This window comes from Canis lupus, chromosome 6, assembly GCF_048164855.1.
Source record: "Canis lupus baileyi chromosome 6, mCanLup2.hap1, whole genome shotgun sequence".
Lineage (NCBI taxonomy): Eukaryota > Metazoa > Chordata > Mammalia > Carnivora > Canidae > Canis > Canis lupus.
In genome coordinates this window covers 56,069,431-56,091,406 of record NC_132843.1, presented here as the reverse complement: position 1 = coordinate 56,091,406, position 21,976 = coordinate 56,069,431, and the positions used below count along the sequence as shown (strand labels likewise).

At 40.4% G+C, this 21,976-nt stretch overlaps 1 protein-coding gene and 1 pseudogene across 7 annotated transcripts in view; one reads left to right on the top strand and one right to left on the bottom strand.

Annotated features, from left to right (window-relative positions):
- The first annotated feature begins 2,082 nt into the window (after positions 1-2,082).
- On the top strand, positions 2,083-7,582 carry LOC140636063 (large ribosomal subunit protein eL34-like; annotated as a pseudogene).
- Positions 7,583-10,080: 2,498 nt separating this feature from the next.
- DARS2 (aspartyl-tRNA synthetase 2, mitochondrial) overlaps positions 10,081-21,976 on the bottom strand; it is a 28,779-nt gene continuing 16,883 nt past the window's right edge. For 6 of the 7 annotated variants that reach the window (XM_072830672.1, XM_072830671.1, XM_072830669.1 and 3 more), the window contains 5 exons: positions 17,107-17,259; positions 14,535-14,753; positions 14,208-14,318; positions 12,589-12,664; positions 10,081-11,602 (listed from right to left, as the gene is read on the bottom strand). In XM_072830672.1, the coding sequence (XP_072686773.1) occupies positions 11,388-11,602; positions 12,589-12,664; positions 14,208-14,318; positions 14,535-14,753; positions 17,107-17,259 (774 nt within the window). In that variant the 3' untranslated portion in view covers positions 10,081-11,387. Of the gene's footprint in view, positions 11,603-12,587; positions 12,726-14,207; positions 14,319-14,534; positions 14,754-17,106; positions 17,260-21,976 lie in introns of those variants that run through there. The other variant, XM_072830674.1, reaches the window with a different exon arrangement.

Genomic DNA, 21,976 nt, shown 5'->3' with positions numbered 1-21,976 from the left:
GCTTAATTAGCCTCCAAATGTCACAGCTTCTAAGGTAGATAAATGGACTTTTCAAGCTGTACATGTATGTATTTTAAAAGGATCTTCATGCTCTTGAAAATCCCTGAGCTTGGAAAGGATAAACTTTATTTCCTTCTCTTTTACTCCTGGTGTTAAGCCAGGGGAAGTGTTGGTGTTTTGTGCTGCACAGATGATAAAGCTCATTGGACTTGGGTTTAACGTTACTTTAAGTGACCTATTCATCTCAAGCCATCCCAGCATGGGGCCCAAGGTGGAGCCTGAACACACACAACCCTGAGATCACAACCTGAACTGAGGTCAACAGTAAGCTGCTTAAGTGACTGAGCCACCCAGGTGCCCCCAAGTCAGTGCTAGCAGAAACAGACCCATACATACAGAGAACAAACTGATGGTTGCCAGAGTGGAGGGATGGGCAAAATGAGTGAAGAAGAGTGGGAGGTACAGGCTTCCAGCTGTGGAATGAATGAGTCACAGGGATGAAAGGTTATAGTGGAGGGGTATCATCAGTGATCTTGGAATAGTATCCTATGGTAATAGATGGTAGATACACTTATGGTGAGCATACTGCAACATACAGAGAAATTGGATTACTATGTTGTACACCTGAAACTAATATAACACTGTGTGTCAACTGTACTTCATTAAAAGAATTTCTTTTGGGGCAGCCTGGGTGGCTCAGCGGTTTAGTACCTGCCTTCGGCCCAGGTTGGATCCTGGAGACCCGGCATGGAGTCCTATGTCAGGCTCCTTGCATGGAGCCTGCTTCTCCCTCTGTGTCTCTGTCTCTCATGAATAAGTAAATAAAATCTTTTTAAAAAAATTTAAAAAATTTATTTACTTGAGAGAGCATGAACCTCAGAGATTGGGAAGGAGCACAGAGGGAGAGGGAGAAGCAGACTCCCTACTGAGCAGGGAGCCCAATGCGGGGCTCGATCCCAGGACCCTGAGATCATGACCTGAACCGAAGGCAGCTGCTTAACAGATTGAACCACCCAGGGCTGCCACTAATTTTTTTTTTTTTTTGAACACAAAAAAATTAAAATGTAAAGAAGTAAAAAGGTCAATACTTGCTAAGACTTACACTACCATCAGCAGCAAGCTGCCAGCATTTGAGAGAGTAGAGTATCTGCTTTAAGGAGGCCTTCCCTGTTGGTGAGGTCTGTCTCAGGATCTCTTCTGTGCATGGCTTCATCTAACCCCACCACGCCATGTCAATATGATCTGTTTGTGTGTCTGGTCTCTACCAGGCAAAAAATTCCATCAAGTCAAGATAGGAACTACAATCTATTCATCATCATGATGCCCCCCTCCCAATTCCCCCAGAGCTTGGCCTGTAATGATCATTCATTCACTTAATTCACTCAAAAGATGTTTATTGAACATCTATTATACCAAGTAGTGCTGGGAATAGATACTGCAAAAACAAAACAAAAACAAAAACGAAACAAAAAAACCCCACAAAAATAAAATCCCTCATGGAGCTGACATTCTATTGGGCAAATAAAATCCAGCATGAAAAAAATAAAATAAAATCCCTCATGGAGCTTACATTCTATTGGGCAAATAAAATCCAGCATGCCAGATAATGTGATTAACACCACAGAGTAAAAATAAAGCAGGGAAAGGAGGGCAGAACATGCTGGTGGGTGGCAGGAGCTCATCTGAATAAGGTTGAATATGGTCGTCAGGGAAATCTTCACCAAAAAGGCAGTACATGAGTAAAGGCATGCGGGTATTAGGGAGTGAACAATTATCTGGAGGAAAACTGCTAGGTGACAGCTAGGACAAAGGCCTGGACGTGGGCTCATGCCTGGTGAACACCAGAAAAAGCAAGGACATCAGTGTGGATGGGGCAGAGGGAGCTCAGGGGAGATGGTCAGCAGGTAGCAAGTGGCAGGTTATGGAGGGCTTTGGAGGCCACTGTAAGGACTCCAGCTTTTCTCTAGGATGGGAAACCACTGGAAGGTTTTGAGCAGAGGAGTGATCTGGCCCTACAGACAGATGGTTGAGGGGGTCTAACAATCTAACAAGCAAGATTGTTACAAGCTTTTGCCGTGGAAGATGGTCACCCAAACCAGGGTGCTGGCCTGGAGGTACAAAAAAGTATCAGATGCTGGCTATACTTGGAAGGTAGGGCTGGCTGACAGACATTTGAGACAAACAAGTTTCTCCAGATTCACTTTCTTGTTCTGACCATAAATCTAAGGAACTATTACATGTTTCCAGGATGACCTTGAAATGTCTGGGAAAAGAAATGTCACATGATATTAAAGCTACCTTTGTGTGGCACTTAACAACATCCAGGGACATATGGCAGGGACTCTACTAGGCACTTTCATATAAAACACCTGAGGAAAGGACTGTGCCACTGTGTAAGGCAGAACAAAGGCTTTAAAATTATTATATTACTTCCAGACTCATGTAACTGTGGCGCTAACACAATATGGCCTTATCCATTTTTAGAGTATAGGTACCAGGTAGCATGGTGGGAAAGACTGGCACTATTTATTTATTTATTTATTTATTCATTCATTCATTCATTCATTCATTCATTCATTCATTCATTCATGATATTGCATACAACCAAAGGCTTCCTCAGGCCCCCCTGTAATTCCTTATGCCTTCCCATCTCCCCATCCCCAGGTGACAGCTGATCAACTCTATTTCTATAGATTAGCTTGTTTCTAGAGTTTTATATTAATTGAACAATAAAGAATGTATTTTTCCTCCTTTGATGATTGGAATTGAATTTAATCTATTAACACTTTAGGAAGAGCTGATAGCTATATTGCACCTTTAAATTCACAAATATGGTGCCTCACTTTTTCTGGGTTTTTTTGCCTTCTCTTTTCCTTTCTTCCTTCCACCTTCCTTCTATTTCTTTTATTTCCTTTTTTTTTCATGCATGCCTTATTTTTATATTTCAAATTGTTTCTTCTTTTTTTCCTTTTCATTCTTTTCTTTGGAAGTTAAATACTCTAGTTCTATTCTTTTAGTGGTTATCTCAGGCATTTTATTTATTTTTAAAGATTTTATTTCTTTATTCATGAGAGACAGAGAGTGAGAGAGGCAGAGACACGGGCAGAAGGAGGAGCAGGCTCCATGCAGGGAGCCAGATGTGGGACTCGAGCCCGGGACTCCAGGATCACACCCTGAGCTGAAGGCAGACACTTCACTGCTGAGCCACCCAGGCACCCCTTACCTCAGGCATTTTATTTTTATTTTTATTTTTTTTTAAAGATTTATTTTTATTTATTTATGATAGACATGGAGAGAGAGAGAGAGAGAGGCAGAGACACAGGCAGAGGGAGAAGCAGGCTCCATGCTGGGAGCCTGACGCGGGACTCGATCCCGGGACTCCAGGACCGCGCCCTGGGCCAAAGGCAGGCATGAAACCGCTGAGCCACCCAGGGATCCCCCTACCTCAGGCATTTTAATGTAAACATTTAAAGTCTAAAGTAGGGGCGCCTAGGTGGCTCAGTGGTTGAACATCTGCCTTTGGCTCAGGGTGTGATCCCGGGGTCCCAGGGTCGAGTCCTACATTGGGCTTTCTGCATGGAGCCTGCTTCTTCCACACAATATTTGCAACATTTGAGACATTCTTATGCTAAGAAATTGTTGCTTCTGAAAATCCATTTTGACTGGGCTTCCTGTATTTTAATTTGCAAAATCAGGCAGCCCTACTTGTGGATTATTTTTGCTTCTTCCTAAAGTGCCTTTAGAAATTCCCTTAGAGGGGCACCTGGGTGGCCCAGCGGGTTGAGCAGCTGCTCAGGTCATGATTCCAGGTTCCTGGGATTAAGCCTTACATCAACTCCCTGCTCAGCTGGGAGTCTGCTTCTTCCTCTTCCTACTTCTGCCCCTGCTTGTGTTCTCTGTCAAATAAGTAAAATCTTAAAAAAAAAGAAATTCCCTTAGAACAGATACATTAGTGGTAAACTTTCTCAGTTGTTTGTCTGAAGTTACCTAAACATTTGCAGGCTATATAATTCTAGGTAGACAGCTGTTTGAGCACTTTGAAGATAGAATACTTGTACAGTACCTGTCGCTCTCTGGTTGCTTTTATGATTATATCTTTGGTTTTGGAGTTCTGTAATCAAGGTATAAATTTTATTTTATTTTATTTTATTTTATTTTGAAGGAAAAGCATGTTTTAAACATATTTTTTTAATTTTTATTTATTTATGATAGAGAGAGAGAGAGAGAGAGAGAGAGAGAGAGAGGCAGAGACACAGGCAGAGGGAGAAGCAGGCTCCACGCACCGGGAGCCTGATGTGGGATTCGATCCCGGGTCTCCAGGATCGCGCCCTGGGCCAAAGGCAGGCGCTAAACCGCTGCACCACCCAGGGATCCCAAGGTATAAATTTTAAACTGCTTTATAGTACTTGAGATTTGTTTGCTTTCCTCAATTTCTTTCAATTATTAAATTCTCAGTCATCATTTTTTCAAATAATTCCTGTCTCCAATTTCTTCTATTTTTCATTTTGGCATTCTGATTAGACATACTTAGTCCTTTTTACTCTATCCTTTAATTTTTTCTAACTCCCTTTTGTATTTTCCATAATTTTCTGCGCTTTTTGAATAATTTCTTCAGGTTTATCTTTTGGCTCATTAATTCTTTTGTCGGTTTTTTTTTTTAAATTTTTTTATTTTTTTTAAAGATTTGTTTATGATAGAGAGAGAGAGGGGCAGAGACACAGGAGGAGGGAGAAGCAGGCTCCATGCAGGGAGCCCGATGTGGGACTCAATCCCAGGACTCCAGGATCGCGCCCTGGGCCAAAGGCAGGCGCTAAACCGCTGAGCCACCCAGGGATCCCTGTCAGCTGTCTTTTTAATTCATCTATTGAATGTTAATAATTATATCTATTTTTAAAAAAATATTTATGTACTTGAAAGAGAGCAAGTGAGAGAGACAGAGTGAGACAGCATGAGTGAGAGGTAGAGGCAGAAGGGGAGGGAGAAGCAGACTCCACACTGAGCAGGAAGCCAGACTCTGGAGTTGATTCTAAGACTCCAGGATCATGACCTGAGAAGGCAGACGCTTAACTGTCTGAGCTACCCAGGTGTCCCTATATGTAATGCTCTTTATTCCCCTCTAAATTTGCCTATTTTTATCATTTCTTATACCCTACTCACAAATTTAATTCTCTATTTCTATAAATATCATATATGGTTTGTTGTCAGGCTCCGATAGTACCAATACATTAAATATTTGCAAATCTGATTCTGTTTGTGTGTCTACAGATCATGTCTTAATAGCAGCTTGTTTCCTTGAGTGTTTTGTGATAAAAAGAATTGGGAGATTATGTTCCTTGGAACTTTATCTTCAGAAATTCTTTGAGAACTGGGCTTAAGTGGTTTTCTTTTGCATTTGCTTTTATCAACCTAGGAACACTATGAAGCTTAGCTTGGAAATTGTTCAAACCTCTGTTAAGTGTCAGCTTGTGGCTGTTAATGCTCAGAGCAGATTCCCCACCAACACCCCTCCCCCACCATCCCCCCCTCTTTCCCTGAGCTATTACCCAGAGCCAAAGCAAACAGAAAAATTTCTTCATCATCACCCTCTACTGAGGGGGTATCCTTTCAGGAACTTGTTTTACATGGGGATCTCTTATCTAAGTTCTCGACTTACACAGGAGGCAGTAGGCTTTGTTTGCCTATTTCTTCTCATGATCCATCAAAACCAAACCCCTAGGTCACACCAGATCAGCATTACCCCAGGACACTGACAACTTCAGCACCTAATTACATCAGTGTCCAGACATTTCTGGTCTCTAAGGAGTTCCCTTACTTTCTTACTAGTTTATTTATACATTTCAAAAGATTCAAAGAGGGGTGCCTGGATAGTTCAGTTGATTACATGACTGACTTTTGATGTCAGCTCAGGCTATGATCTCAGGGTCATGAGATCCCACGTCAGGCTCCGTGCTCAGCACAGCACCTGCTTGAGATTCTTCTCTCTCCCTCTGCCTCTCCCTCTAATTGTTCTTTCTCTCTCTAAATAAAATTAAAAAAAAAATAAAAAGATTCAAAGAAATATTTTATGTAGGAATTTTAGGTGTTCTGTACAAGAATTTCTAGGATAGTTACTCTACCATATTGCTAAAGTGAAGTCCTAAGCTACTATTGTTTAAATATTCAGTGATGTTATATGAATAGTAGTTGTGTGCCAAAATATTCATTTATAAACTTCCACTGCCTGAAATAGTATTCTAAAAACTGCCCCCAAAATCTAGTTTTCTAATTTTTTATATACTTTTTTATATATAAAACTTCTATGTATTCTTTGTATATGCTTTCTTGTTCCCTCTTATATAAAAGTGCCATTATCTGAATCAGAAAACTTTTTGAGGGATCCCTGGGTGGCGCAGCGGTTTGGCGCCTGCCTTTGGCCCAGGGTGCGATCCTGGAGACCTGGGATCGAATCCCACGTCGGGCTCCCGGTGCATGGGGCCTGCTTCTCCCCCTGCCTGTGTCTCTGCCTCATTCTCTCTCTCTATCACAAATAAATAAAAATTAAAAAAAATATATTTAAAAAAAAAAAAGAAAACTTTTTGAGAAGCATAAAGATTACAAATTTTTTTTTTTTTAATTTTTATTTATTTATGATAGTCACAGAGAGAGAGAGAGAGGCGTAGAGACACAGGCAGAGGGAGAAGCAGGCTCCATGCACCAGGAGCCCGATGTGGGATTCGATCCCAGGTCTCCAGGATCGCGCCCTGGGCCAAAGGCAGGCGCCAAACCGCTGCGCCACCCAGGGATCCCAAGATTACAAATTTTGATATATTGCTCATCATTTTGGAATTTTACTTATTGAATCCTGACTTTGAATACACGTCATTTAAATATTTTGACAGAAGAGGACATACATGAGAAGCATTCCATCGTATAACAAAGTATGATTTTTTTTTCTAGAAAAATAACGTGCAGTGTTTTTTTTAAAGACATCTGAATCTTTTATTTTTTAAATAAAAAATTTACACCCAGTGTGGGGCTTGACCCTACAACCCTGAGATCAAGAGTCACACACTCCACTGACTGAGCCAGTCAGGTGCTCCAACAAGCTGAACTATGTGCTTTTTTCCATACAATAATCATTTTTGCTTAAAACAAGGCTAACAAGTTGAGATTATTCATATTTGGGTATTTGGCAGATATTTTCTAAAAAAACGAATAAGGCTCTTCCAGGGACAGCATCTGTAGGCGTTCAGAATAGTTCAGCGTTTGACATACCGTCATAGGCTGTCCTACAATACAGCCTCTAGCAAAACTACGCTGTCCCGGACCCCTGATAATAGAATCATTTACCTTTATACCAAGACGGTTGGGAAAGCACCATAGTCTGCATGTGGATGTGTCCAGGCCGACTTCGAGGAGTTTATGCCATGAGACCTAAAGTCCTTATGAGATTGTCTAAAATGAAAAAACACGTCAGCAGGGCCTATAGTGGTTCTATGTGTGCTGTGTTTGTGACAGGATCAAACATGCTTTCCTTTTTGAGGAGCAGAAAATCATTGTGAAAGTGTTGAAGGCACAAGCACAGAGTCAGAAAGCTAAATAAAAAGATGAAGCTTTATTAAGTAATAAAAAAAAATCAAAACAAACAAACGATAAGTTTGGGGGCACCTGGGTGGTATAGTTGGTTAAGTGTCTAATTGGTTTCGGCTCAGGTCATGATCTCGGGATTGTGAGATCAGGCCCCACAGCAGGCTCCCTGCTCAGCCTGGAAACTGCTTGGGATTCTCTCTCTCTTACTAAATAACTACATCTTAAAATAGAAAAAAAAAGAAAAAATGAGTAAGTTTGGAAAATAACTGACGGTCTTTCTTTGTTGGCAATGGGGAAATTCAAGCTTTCAAATGAAAAACAGAATTTTGGAAAGCTTGTACCGGTCACCATGCCCTTACGGCTTCTTCATACTTAAAGATTTGTGATGAGATCAGTGGTGATATTAATGTCACTTTTTAGATATTGTGTGCTGAAATATGTCAACATTTGGAAGACACGTATAACTCAGTGTACCAATATTTTCCAAATGATCAATGTGTGGTGTTACAAAAGCATGCATAAAAGTTGTATTCAAAATACAAGGTCAACCCAATGGTCTTTAGAAAAGTTTATCAATAGGATTTCAGATTCCACATTGCCACTAACCTTTAAGGAACCTGTCAAGCTTTTGTATAGTATCAAAGAAGAATACCCGTAACCATCAGGAAGGCTATTGAAATACTTCTCCCTTTTCCAACTTCACACTTATGTGAGGCCAGGTTTTCTTCATATATTTCAATGAAAACAACAACTCAGGTTTGTCCAACTCACACAAGCTCTTTCTACCAAGTACATTGTCTTAAATAGAGAAGACTGACTCAAATGTGCACTATTGCAGGACTTACATGTGTAACTCTTTACACAGCTGTCTCCTCTGATATTCTTACAATGTACTTGGTTATTTCTCATGTTACAAAGTAACTCACCTTCCTCAAAATAAGGGAAAAAAAAGTATCCTTAAGGCAGTATTTTTAGGATGGGTTATGCTTAAAAAACCAGTAGCAAGGAATGTGATCAGTGCTACAGAGTTCTGGTTCTTTGGAGAAGGGAATACTGGAGTAGTTGGATAGATGCATCATTTTATGCAGGGAAAGCCCAAGAGCATAAAGTGATCCCATCGTACTCATCATCTGACAATCTGTTCCCAAAAAGGAAATATTGTTCATAAGACAAAGCTCTCTTGAAGCTAATAAAAATAACTATTGACGTTGTAGCTGGCACTGGCTTACCATGTTTTTGAAACCTGAAACACAGGATAAATCTAAGTTTCTTAGGAACTTTCTTAGGAAAGTGGGGAAATAGGATTTGAAATAAACTCAGCGTCTGGTGTATGATCACACTGTGCCTTTCAAAGTCTTGGCTGTTTTATTTTCAACTTCATTAAGTAGTTCCTTAATTTTTGAGAAAAGACAATTTAAAATTTCACCCCCACTCATAAAGATTAAAATAGTGACTTTTCCTTGGATTTCAGAATAAGCATTTTGTTTTTTTCCCCAGAGAGGCAAGACTGGAGAAAAGCCAAGTGATGCCCAAAATGACCAGGTCTTTGAAACATAGGACTGTTTGACTTCTGAGGACTGGTAGCCTTTGGTATTTATAGCCTAGAATATATTCTCTGGATTTTAAGTGTCTTCTGGAACTCTCATTTCCAGGATAGAAAGACAACATTTTAGTCAGAATCAGGCTTCCCACAATCAACAGTGAATTACACTTATCCCACAGGGGATATATGGAAGTAAACTCCACTTCCCCAACTGTTAAATGGTATCTCTACAAATTCTCTCCACCGAGAAAGGGTAGACAGACTTGGATACCCTTTCTCACCAGGAAGGCCCTGCCAGCAAGAATTTTCTCGCTCCAGAGTACACTCACAGATGGGAAGATTAGGTTCAAGGACTTACTTTTTATGATTGTCCTTCTCCGGTTGACTTACTTCACTCAGCATAATACCATGGCTTCACTTGCACAGGGGAATATAAAAATTAGTGAAAGGGATTATAGGGGAAAGGAGAAAAAATGAGTGGGAAAAATTAGAGAGGGTGACAAAACATGAGAGACTCCTAATTCTGGGAAACAAGGGGTAGTAGAAGGGGAGGCAGGCGGGGGGATGGGGTGACTGGGTGACGGGCACTGAGGAAGGCACCTGACGTGATGACGCACTGGGTGATATACTGTATGTTGGGAAATCGAGCTTCAATAAAAACAAATTAAAAAAAAAAAGGACTTAGAAAATATCTCCACCTAACGGTGAACCACTTTTCTGCAGCAGTGAGAAACATTCACACTCTTCTTGGTCTACTGAGCAAGAGATTAAAACCGGATTAAAACCGGAAGGAAAGCTGATTTTATTTTCAAATAGAAACAACTAAAGGATTGTTTTGCTTAGAACACTAAGAAAACTAGGCAAGGATATAGACTGATACTTGGTACTTAGAAATTATACTTCAAAAGAATGTCAAGGCAAAAGTGAAGATAAAGGAGAAAAGAACACTTTCATTAATTAAGGCCTAGTTCTCATTTCATAATGATTAAGTATAAATTTTATTTATGTCATAGAATGTGTAAGAAAATTACAATAGTCGGTGTTCACTTCTATATATTTGAGGTTGGCCCAAGATCAGTATTTTCAATTACTTATGATTGAGGAGAAATGCTATTTAGGGATTATTATTGTTTTATTATTTTTTAAAGACTTTATTTTTAAGTAATCTTCACATACAATGTGGGGCTGGAACTTACACCCCTAAGATCAAGAGCTGCATGTTCTATCCACTGACCCAACCAGGCACCCCAATAATTATTTTTAAAGATAGAGGGCAGCCCCAATGGCCCAGTGGTTTGGCGCCGCCTTCAGCCCGGGGTATGATCCTGGAGACCCGGGATCGAGTCCCACATCGGGCTCCCTGCATGGAGCCTGCTTCTCCCTCTGCCTGTGTCTCTGCCTCTCTCTCTCTCTCTCTCTCTGTGTCTGTCATGAATAAATAAATAAAATATTAAAAAAAAAAAGAAACAAATAGAAAGCTAATTAATAAAATTACTGTTTTTCCTATACTATTAGATATCAGTTTTATTTAATCTTAGGCTATAAGATACATAGATATACTTGTATCTGTTTACAGATAAATGATACCATTATCTTACATTTGTACAATGCTTTATAGTTTTTCAAAGCTTTTTCACTTACATTTCCTTTCATATACATCATTTTCTCTAGCTCTGGCAAGGAGAGCCCCGTGAGGTAGCCAGAGCAAGTAGTGTTTCCGTTTCATATAAGCAGGAAAGGAGGCTTATGTAACTTCCTCAAGGTGAAACGCTAAGATTCTGTGACTTCATTTCAGTAATTTTTTTTTTGCATTATATCATGATGTTTCTTACTATATTATGCTAATAGTTGAAAGGTCACTATCTAGCTTAATTTGTAGACTCTCTTGATGAGGGTGGTTGAATTGACCCCTCCAACAACTGACTAGTCTAAAGGGCAAGCATTTCCCCACATTTCACATGGTCTGATTACTTCTGTCTTAAGTGAACAATCTACTATCCAAGCACGAAAAACATGATGAGAAAACACTAAGCTAGTATATTATTCAGACAAAGGATCATTTTCACACCTCTCCAAATAACAGAAACGGAAAAAAAAGTCCCCAAAAATCCTAATAATGCATGTTATCAAGTCAAAATCGGATACCTTCTGTTTCTTAATTGTGGTGAGAACATGGTCTGGATTCCTCCCACCTAATGACCTGCTTATCAGACCCCTGGCAGAAGTCCGCGTCTGTTTTTAGCCTCAGGAAGCAATGCAGACGATACCCAAAAGCTCAACTTTCTGGACAGTATGGCTGATTCAATGAGCTCTTTTTTGCTTCTGAGTCTGCTGGCCAGGAGACTTGGATATGATAGGGCTTTAGTTCCTCAGGAGGGAGAGAATCTGGGGCATTGCTCATGAGGTCATGCCCCCTGAAGGACTTAGGGAAGGCTATGACATCTCTGATGCTTGGTGCTCCAGTGACAAGGCAGATCAGTCTGTCTAACCCTGGAAGTAAAATACAAAGGTAACAGATGAGAATGTAATCTAAGGCTGGTGTGAGAACTTTTCCACAAAGGTTGTAAAGAACTTTTAAATAGAAGTCTTTAACAAGCTGTAGCAAAGCAGGGTTTCCTGCCTTTTCAAGGGAACTTCTGTCTGTCTGAAAGGTTCTTTTCTATCTTATTCTAGAAAAATGCTCAGGATATTTATAGGCTCAAATTAAGTCACAGCAATTAATAAGTCCTTAGCAAGGGTTTTCTAAAGGTTGACAAAAATCAAGTGCTGTGCAGGGTACTCCAAGAACACAGATGGAAGCCCAGGCTGGTGGGGCACCTAGGTGGCTCAGTGGCTGAGCGTCTGCCTTTGGTGGTTCAGGTTGTGATCCTGGGGTCCTGGGATCAAGTCCTGCATCAGGCTCCCAGGAGGGAGCCTGCTTCTCCTTATGTCTCTGCCTCCCTGTCTCTCATGAATAAATAAGTAAAATTGTTTAAAAAAAAAAAAAGCCCTTGCTAGTGAGGACCTACAATCTAGGTGAGCTTCTGAAAATTTCTCACACTCTTCCATGTTTGATTAAAAAAAAAAAAAAAAGCAAGGTGAGCAACCACAGCAGAAGGGCACTGGCATATTCCTACTTTCACACAAGCTGAATACTTGGGAGCTGTGCTTTCCAGACTCCTATGAATGCATCTATGAGCCCCCAGGGATCTGAGCAATACTGACTTAAGACTGAAGTTTTATTCTATTAAGAAATCTTTCAAACGCAAATTATCAGTCAAGTTTTACCTTTAACCAGTAAAATGCATTTTAAACCTGTATCAACGAAATAACAAAATGAAAATATAAACTTAAATTCTTCTAGAATTCTTGGGTTCCTTGAACCCTATCCTTTTTACCCTCTCCTCTCCTTCTCTGCCCTTGCTTGTAAACTGAGCCCAAATTGGAGACACAGGACTATGGAATGAAATTTAGCTTGGAAAAGGAGAGTTGTTTACCTAAGGCAATTCCTCCGTGAGGGGGTGCCCCAAATTCTAAAGCCTGGAGCAGATGGGAAAGCAATTTCACATCTTCCTGAAATTCAAAACATAATTCAATTTGAATATACACTGAGGGTCCTTGGTAAGCTTCGGTGCTAAAGGGAAAAAAAACAGATGAATTAAAAATATCTTAGGAGGTTTATAGTTTAGCAAGAGAATAGGGCAAGTCCCAGATATTAAAACATGCAGAGAAATGCCTGGCACTCAGTAAATGTAGCCAGGATTATACTGATAATGCCAACAGAGTAACACCAATCAAGGACATGGAGATGTGGGCTCAGAGAGGTAGGAAACTGTCCTATCACTATCTCTTCCCTGTCAAGGGAAGAGAACATTATTAAGCAGGGAAGAGGAAGGTAGGACATCTTGGGAGCCAAGAACAGGCTTGTTCTTTGGTGGCTGTGCAAGTTAACTTATGTGGGGCAATATGTGTGGATATGCTGAAAATGTACCTGACAATGGTTCTCTCACCAGGCTACAGATCTGAAACAAGTGGGGAGCTTTTAAGGAACAAATGCTAAGGCCTCACACTTAGAGCCTTTTATTTAATTGATCTGGAGTAGTGGGGTGGTTTTTTGTTTTTAACACTTTCCACTTGATTCTGTTCTAATGTGCAGCAGGGCTGAGAACCACCAGTGGTAGGGAAGAAGCAGAAGCAATGAATTTTCACTGACTCTTAAATGAGCTTAACAATTAAAGAAAGGAAGAAAATCGGCTGGAAACTGAAGACTGGATGCCTCAAGTTGGGAGGAGAGAAGTTAAGGGAGGTCGCAATGTCCTTAAAGCTGACAGGGAGTTTGGGGTTTGATTTTTCCAATCCTGTTCTCAAATAAAGTTCTTTCACCCTACCTCCCACCTGTTAGTTAATATGGCAAAATGATCTCTCAGGATCAGATTTTCTTGGATGTTTTCTTTCCTGAAATCTATCCTGACCTTCTTTGGAATCATCAAGAAACTGCAGATTCTTAAAGCATGTATCTGTAGAGACTCTTCTTTTTAAAATTCCGATTATCCCACTATCATTAAAATACCTCCCTGCCCCTATTAAATGATACAAAATTCTTTTAAATCTGGCCCTTTCTCTAGCATCATCATTTCCATGCATTTCTGACTGCATCATTTTTGTGCAGGGTGGTGGTTAAGAAGTTAGAAGCTCGGGCTGGAGAGCCACTGACCTGGATTCAAATAGTGGCTCAGTTTACTTCTGTGCTGTGTGACTCTGGGCAAATTAATTAATCTGCCTCGGTCACTCATCTTTGAAATGGGCAGAATAAGGGTATTTATCTCAAAAAGTAATTGTGAGGATTAAATGTGTCAGTGCGTATAAAGAACTTAGTGCCTGGCACAAATAGCACTAATAAACGGCTATTACGGTCATTTACTTTTCAGTCTTACACTAAAGGTAGAGAGACAAGCCAACACTACTCTGTATCTAGTCAATCCTTCATTCATAACAAACTGAAAAAAACCCCACAAACATTCTGGAAGGCAGCTATGCTCATTATTATACCACCAATGCCAGCTAAAACAACAGATACTTTGGTTAAAAAACCAAACAGGTTAGAAGATGATGTTACCTTTAGTAACTCTGCCAGAATGTAACGCTGGAGCTCCGCATCATGAATTCGGATAGAACCACCTCCTATCTCATTGCCATTTAAAACCAAGTCATAGTGTTGGCTACGGACCTAGAAGATTCACAGAGCCTTTACATTAGAGAAAATTTCTAAGTTTCTGTTCTACAAGTTGAAGTCACTGCAGCTACTCAGAGACTATGTATTAACTATGGGCTCAAAGCTGACCATCTCTTCTGAGGCTTCCAGAACTGGGTCAGACTGTGAAATCTGAATGCCTCTGGCTTTGTTGCCACATTTCCTTTTTATTTGGAAGTACAGACATGGTACCTTCTCAGGTTCGGAGTATAGGAGCTGGACATCACTGGGGTGAGGAGCAGTAAATGGGTGGTGGGCTGACTCCAGCTTTTCAGGATTTTCCTCCTTGGGAAGGAAGAGTGGGAAATCCACAACCCAAAGGAAAGAGAAGAGAGCTGGGTCACGAAGCACCAATCCTCTTGCTTCTAGAAGGTCAGCACATTCCAGTCTTAATTTTCCCAGCACAGAGCACTGCCAACAGAAGATGCAAACATTGATTTAACCGTTATGACACAAGCTGGACTCTCCAGCTGGGCTGTCCTCTGAGAAGGGATTAGACAATTAATAGATGAGATACTCTGGGCCTCTTGGGGGACAAAGATCGGAGGATGATGGGATTGAAACATGGTTGACAATGACCATCACACTGGGTAGACCAGGTGACGATTTGGTAACAGTGACTGGGCAGAGGTACCTGAGCTTGCCTGACCTGGCTGTATCTCCAGTTTGGCTACTGACTTGCTTCTCTGCACCCTTTTCTACAGGATAGTTTAGATAAGCAGATCTACTCCAAAAGGCTGTTGTGAAGATCTAGTGAGATAGGACATGTGCGGTGCCATTATGGCAGCTCTGATGGGATTGTTTTCCTGACTTCTTCTGTGGGGTATTTTGAGGCTCTAATGAGTGCCTGGCACATAGCTGATATCCAATAAATGTTGGCTATTATTAGAGGGACAGTACAGATGAGAGGTTTGTTTAAGAGTGACTTTTTTTTAAAGACTTTATTTATTCGTGAGATACATAGAGAGAGACACAGGCAGAGGGAGAAGCAGGCTCCCTGTAGGGAGCCCGATGTGGGACTCAATCCCAGAACCCTGAGATTACAACCTGAGCCAAAGGCAAATGCTCAACTACTGTGCCACCCAGGTGACTTCTGAAGCCAGACTTCATAGGTTAGAAACGTGGTTCCGCCACTGCCTCACTGTTGTGTGAGCAAATTCTAATCTTAGTGCTTCAGTTTTATCTTAGAATAGTAACTGTATCAGTCCTTCTCTCAATACCACTGGCATGAGTATTAAATGAATTAATCTACACAAAATACTCAGAACCATGCTGAGCAAACAATTAGCTTACTAAGTGCTAAGTACTACAATATGCAGATCTTCCATGAGAAGGGGCTGTCAGAATGGAAACCAGGCCTGGAGACATGTACTGAATATCATTTGATGGCTTCCTCTAGCTTACATAAAATATCCACACAGGATACTTGAACTGTGACATATTCAGAATGCTAATGCTATTCGTTGTAAGTCTGGTTTCCAGTTCTTTCAAGGAATCCTAGTAGGAATTTGAACGGTATCTTCCTCAGAGAACACCACCAGCAGTTTCAACCTCATACTAGGGGAAAGTGGAATGACCAAATGAGTTTGCAGCAGGATATTCATATAATACAAAATCCCAAGCTCTTTTATAAGTAATGAACTGGTGCATTCCGCAGCAAGTTTATCAGCACTGTTCATGTGGTATTAGAAACTAATGTTGATAAATGAGTTCATTAAAAACATGACTATGGTATCAAAATAAATTTGTAATTAAATAGCTTTCTTTATTTCAGTATTGCAGGGGAAAGACAGGGAGTTACATTTACTTATTTAAAAGATATCTTTAAAAATTTTATTTATTTAATGTAATCTCTATACCCAATATGGGGCTTGAGCTCATGACCCTGAAATCAAGATTGCATGCTCTTCCAACTAAGCCAGCCGGCCAGCTCTGACAGTAGGTTACATTTAGCACTGAAACGGAACTCTGAAACTTTTCCTTTGGAAGAAACAATGAAACAATAGCACATTATTAGAAGAATGGACTTGATAAAGCACTAATTAGACACCATAGCTATAAAGAAATCATGTTGTACTTCAGTGCAACAATGAATTTATATTGCACTTGACCTTCCTATATTTTCAATATTCACGTTTGACTTATATTCCATACTTCTATGTATTTTACAATGATCTCTATGGCTAAGTTCAGTCTTCCATACATCTGCAGAGTGGTGATTTAGCCAGGGTATGGTGGTATTCATCACCTGACAGCTGCTGTTCCAGAGAAAGAAGGGTCCTGCCTTGACCAAGTAGGGCCAGAGATGTCTGTCAGTCCAGTAGACTTCTGATCTATCCCTCCACATTTTTAGGAATGCATTATCTACAAAAGTTTGGGATTACCAAATTTTCCTAATCTGCAAAACCTTGACAATGAAAATATTTTTTCACAGTCCTACAAGGAATACCAATAAATAGCCTTTTACCTAAGTAGCTTTCCTAATCAGAGCCAGATCTAATCTGTGTGAACAATGCCAATTATCACAATTACCACTGTGTGAGCAATGCCAATAGAGGCCAGTAGCTGATGAAAAAAAAAAAAACTCTAGTTTTGATACAATGCATTATTTAGTGCTCAAAAGTATTTATTAACACAAAACTCATGTAGAACAGCTTCATTTTATGAAATTAAAAGTCAATTTTAAGTATGTACTATGTACACAGGAGAAGAGAGGCATCATTCAGCATCAACAGCACAAATGTTTAAAGGTAGTTTTTCTTACTGCTTTCTTGTGCTCTCCAGCAGTTAGCAGGACCACATCATCCTCTTGGATTTCCATTAGTCTCGTTAGTCCTGATCTTTGCTCCTCCATTATGGACTTAGCAACTGGAGAATTCCAGTTTCTATTGGCTTTCAGGAATATAGGTAAGACTTCCTGTGATAAAGAAAAAGACTTATTCACATTCTTTTTTTTTAAAGTGGGGTTGATTTATTCTTCTTGCTGTACAAATGATTTCTTGTTCCCAATAGAACATGAGATGATCTTCATTCCCTCCCTCAACCCTTTCAAAATGATACTAAAGGAATTACAAAATTAATCTCACCATAATCAAAAACAGAAGGGAATAAAAATAAAAGGTGGGGGGGGCCCACTGGCAAAGAGATTTCTGCAAATTTGTGGTAGGCTGCAAATGAATGGAATAGGAACAATTAAAGCAGCAAGAAGCTCTGGCCTGGAGAAATATGGAGTGGTCTCAGCACAGAAGGAACTGATTCTACCCTGCAGAAGGCTAGAGGGCAGGCTCAGGACTCTTATGGAGCTTTGGTTTCTCAGGGAATGGTCAATGGCTCTGCTGTTCCCCCCCTACACTAAACCTACCCTTTTTTTTTTTTAATACAGATTTTATTTATTCATTCATGAGAAGCACAGAGACAGAGGCAGAGACACAAGCAGAGGGAGAAGCAGGCTCCTCACAGGGAGCCCAATGTGGGACTTGATCCCAGGACCTGGCACCATGCCTTGAGCAGAAGGCAGATGCTCAATGGCTGAGCCACCCAGGCGTCCTCCGCAATCATCTTTTAAATGCCTCATTCTGGGATGTGAGTGGAGAATGGGTGAAATAAGTGATGGGGATTAAGAAGTGTACTTGTAAGGAGCACTGGTATTATAAGGAAGTACTGGCTCACCAAATTGTTTTTTTTTTTTTTTTTTTTTCCTGGCTCACTAAATTGTAAACCTGAAAGTAATACTACACTGTATGTTAACTAACTGGAATTTAAATACAAACTTAAGGGCAGCCCAGGTGGCACAGAGGTTTAGCACCGCCTGCAGCCCAGGGCGTGATCCTGGAGACCCTGGATTGAGTCCCACGTTGGGCTCTCTGCATGGAGCCTGCTTCTTCCTCTGCCTGTGTCTCTGCCTCTCTCTCTCTCTCTCTCTGTCTCTATGAATAAATAAATAAAATCTTTTAAAAAATAAAAATAAAAAAAATAAAAGCTTAAATGCCTCATTCCAAATATATGCAATCAATAATTATCATATATCAAAGAAGTTCTGCAGTATTTAAAAAAAAAAAAAAAAAAAAAAAAAAAGAATAAAAGGACCTGAGAAGAAAGAGGTAATTTAGGGACCAAAGGAGGACTGAATCCTCAAAACTATATTTTGTCAAAACAAAAACAAACTATATTTTGTCAATAAAACCAGAATAAAATATGATGGGAAAAAGCCAAGAAACAGCTACAGGGCCGTAAAAATAATTGTTAAAAAAGAATTCAACAGAAGAGCTGAAGAAATCTCTCAGAAAGAATAAAAAGGACAAAAGAAATGGTTGGAAAGGACACATGGGGAAAAAAAGAAACATACAAGTTACCAAAGAGGTCCAAATACAACTAAAAGAAATTCCAAAAAAAGAGAATAGAGAGAATGATGAAGTCAAAACAATTAGTAATAGAACAGTTTTCCATAAGTGAAAGACAGGTGCCATCATATTGAAAGGGCCCTTGTAGTGTACAACGCATCAACACAAAATGACCCAAAGGTACACAAATTGAAATTCTGGAACATCAAGAATCAGGAGGCTGAATGCTTCCAAAGGAAAATAATCAGGTTTGCTGTAAAGGAATAAATTCATTTCAGCATCAGGCTTTCATCAGTAACAGCAGGTACAAGAGAAAAAAAAGCAGTGCCTTCAACAAGCTAAGGCTGTGTTGTCTAATGCAGCAGCTACCACTCGCATGAACCTATTTAAATTAATTGAAATGAAATAAAATTTTAAAAATTCAGCTCAGGTACACTAGCCACATTTCAAGCATTTGAGAGCTATGCCGGCTAGTGGCTACCATATTGGATGATGCAGATGTAAAACATCTCCACCATCATAGAAAGTTCTGTTGGACAGTATGGTTCTGTTTTTTTTTTTTTTTTAAAGATTTATTTATTTTAGGGGATCCCTGGGTGGCTCAGTGGTTTAGCGTCTGCCTTCGGCCCAGGGCGTGATCCTGGAGTCCCGAGATCGAGTCCCACATCTGGCTGCCTGCATGGAGACTGCTTCTCCCTCTTTATTTATTTATTTATTCATTCATGAGATACACAGAGAGAGAGAGGCAGAGACACTGGCAGAGGGAGAAGCAGGCTCCATGCAGAGAGCCCGATGCGGGACTCGATCCTGGGACTCCAGGATCACGCCCTGGGCTGAAGGCAGGCGCTAAACCGCTGAGCCACCCAGGGATCCCCCTCTGCTTCTCCCTCTGCCTGTATCTCTCTGTGTGTCTTTCATGAATTAAAAAAAAAAAAAAAAAAAAAAAGGTTTATTTATTTTAGAAACAGTGAGAGCAAGTGGGGGGAGGGGCAGAGGGAGAGAATCTTCCAGTTGATGACTCCCCACTCAGCGGGGAGTCCAATGTGAGACTAGATCCTAAGACCCCAAGATCAGGACCTGAGCCAAGATCAAGAGTTGGGAGGCTTAACCAACTGAGCCACCCAGGTGCCCTGGACAGCACTGTTCTAAAAGGATATGACTGCCAATTCTGAATTTTATACTAAGTCAAATTAGTAATCAGGTGTGAGGTTTTTTTTTTTTTTTTTTTAATTTTATTTATGATAGTCACAGAGAGAGAGAGAGAGAGAGAGAGAGGCAGAGACACAGGCAGAGGGAGAAGCAGGCTCCATGCACCGGGAGCCCGACATGGGATTCGATCCCAGGTCTCCAGGATTGCGCCCTGGGCCAAAGGCAGGCGCTAAACCGCTGCACCACCCAGGGATCCCTAGGTGTGAGGTTTTGAACACAAAGACATTATTTTTGTTTTTGTGTTTTTTAGAGATTTTATTTATTTGAGAGAGGCAGAGAGAAAGCACAAGTGGATGGGGCGGGAGCAGAGGGAGAGGTAGACTCTCCACTAAATAGCGAGCCCAGTACAGGACCCTATCCAAGGACCCTAGGATCATGACCTGAGCCGAAGGCAGACACTTAAACAACTGAGCCAACCAAGTGGCCCTATTTATTTTATTTATTTATTTTTAAGATTTTATTTATTTATTTGAGAGAGAGAGCATGTGCAGGGGGAGGAGCAGAGGGAGGAGAAGCAGCAGACTTACTGCTGAGCAGGGAGCCTGATCTGGTGCTTGATCCCAGAACCCCAGGATCATGACCTGAGCTGAAGGTAGATGCTTAACCGACTGAGCCACTCAGGTATCCCCATAAAGACATTTTTGGACTAAGCAAGTGTATCTCTTGCATGCTTTCCTAGGAAGTTACTTGAGGATATAATACAGTAAAATAAGAGGAAGATCTGGATCCAGGAAGAGTGGCTTCAACTCAGAAGAAAAATGAAGAAAAGGTCCAGAAAGAGAGCTGTGCAGAAGGTATAGAATAGGTAAAGTCTGTGTGTGGGAGCTTTATCTCTCATGCAGGAAGTTAACAGAGTTTAAAATGGATAAGTTAAAAAAACACACAAAAATACCAGTATGTAGATAGATTTCTAAAAACAGAGACATTCTGGATGGTGCGGGACTAGAATGGTGTGAGCTTACAGCAGACACTTGTTGCATCTCATTATTAATCCTTCTTTACTATTTGCGTTTTTTTTTTCTATTTGCGTTTTTAACCATGTGCATGTAGCATATTGCTAAAAATTCATACACGTATTAAAAAAAGCCAAGTTAAAATATATTAATAAATTGAAAAAACAGAAGAAGTGCCCATTTCTTCTATAAAAGTCCAGTTAAGGGGCGCCTGGGTGGCTCAGTTGGTTAAGCATCTGCCTTCAGCTCAGGTCATGATCCCAGAGTCCTGGGATCAAGCCCCACATAGGGCTCTCTGCTCAGCAGGGAGCCTGCTTCTCCCTTTCCCTCTGCCTCTGCCTGCCACTCTCCCAGCTTGTCAAATAAATAAAATTAAAAAAAAAATCCAGGGATCCCTGGGTGGCACAGCGGTTTAGCGCCTGCCTTTGGCCCAGGGCGCGATCCTGGAGACCCGGGATCGAATCCCATGTCAGGCTCCCGGTGCATGGGGCCTGCTTCTCCCTCTGCCTGTCTCTGCCTCTCTCTCTCTCTCTGTGTGACTATCATAAATAAATAAATAAAAATTAAAAGAAAAAAAAATCCAGTTAATGACAAAGGTAAAAGAAAAAAGTGAAGAGGAAAAGAAGAACATGTAAAGAATTCCATCAACTAAAGACTATTGAAGTTAACCTTCAGGCTTATTTCCTGGTCCTGTTATTCCTAGATGCAAACTTCAAACACTAGGAAGATAAAAGTAAAGAAATATAATTGGGAGATCTAGAGAGGCCAATTTTGAATTTTATCAAAGGCATAAAACAAACCTAAAACATTATCTGCTATTACTATCATTACATGAACATGTCCCCCATACTACAAACTCTTTAAAAAGGAAATTTGGTATTAATTCTTCTGATGATACATTAATTTAATTATTCCCATAGAATTTCATCTTATTTCTGTTGTAAAGGTGCTGTAATGAGCATACTTTCCTCATATTTAGATGTTTTTTTACAAAGTATGGCACAGAAAATTAATGACTCAAAGAGCATGATTATTTTTAAAGTTACTGATTCTGAGAAGGCTGAGACAATTTACAAGTCCCGTGACGAGGTAAGAAGGCCCATTCCTCACTCCTGCTCCTCTGGATTTCAGC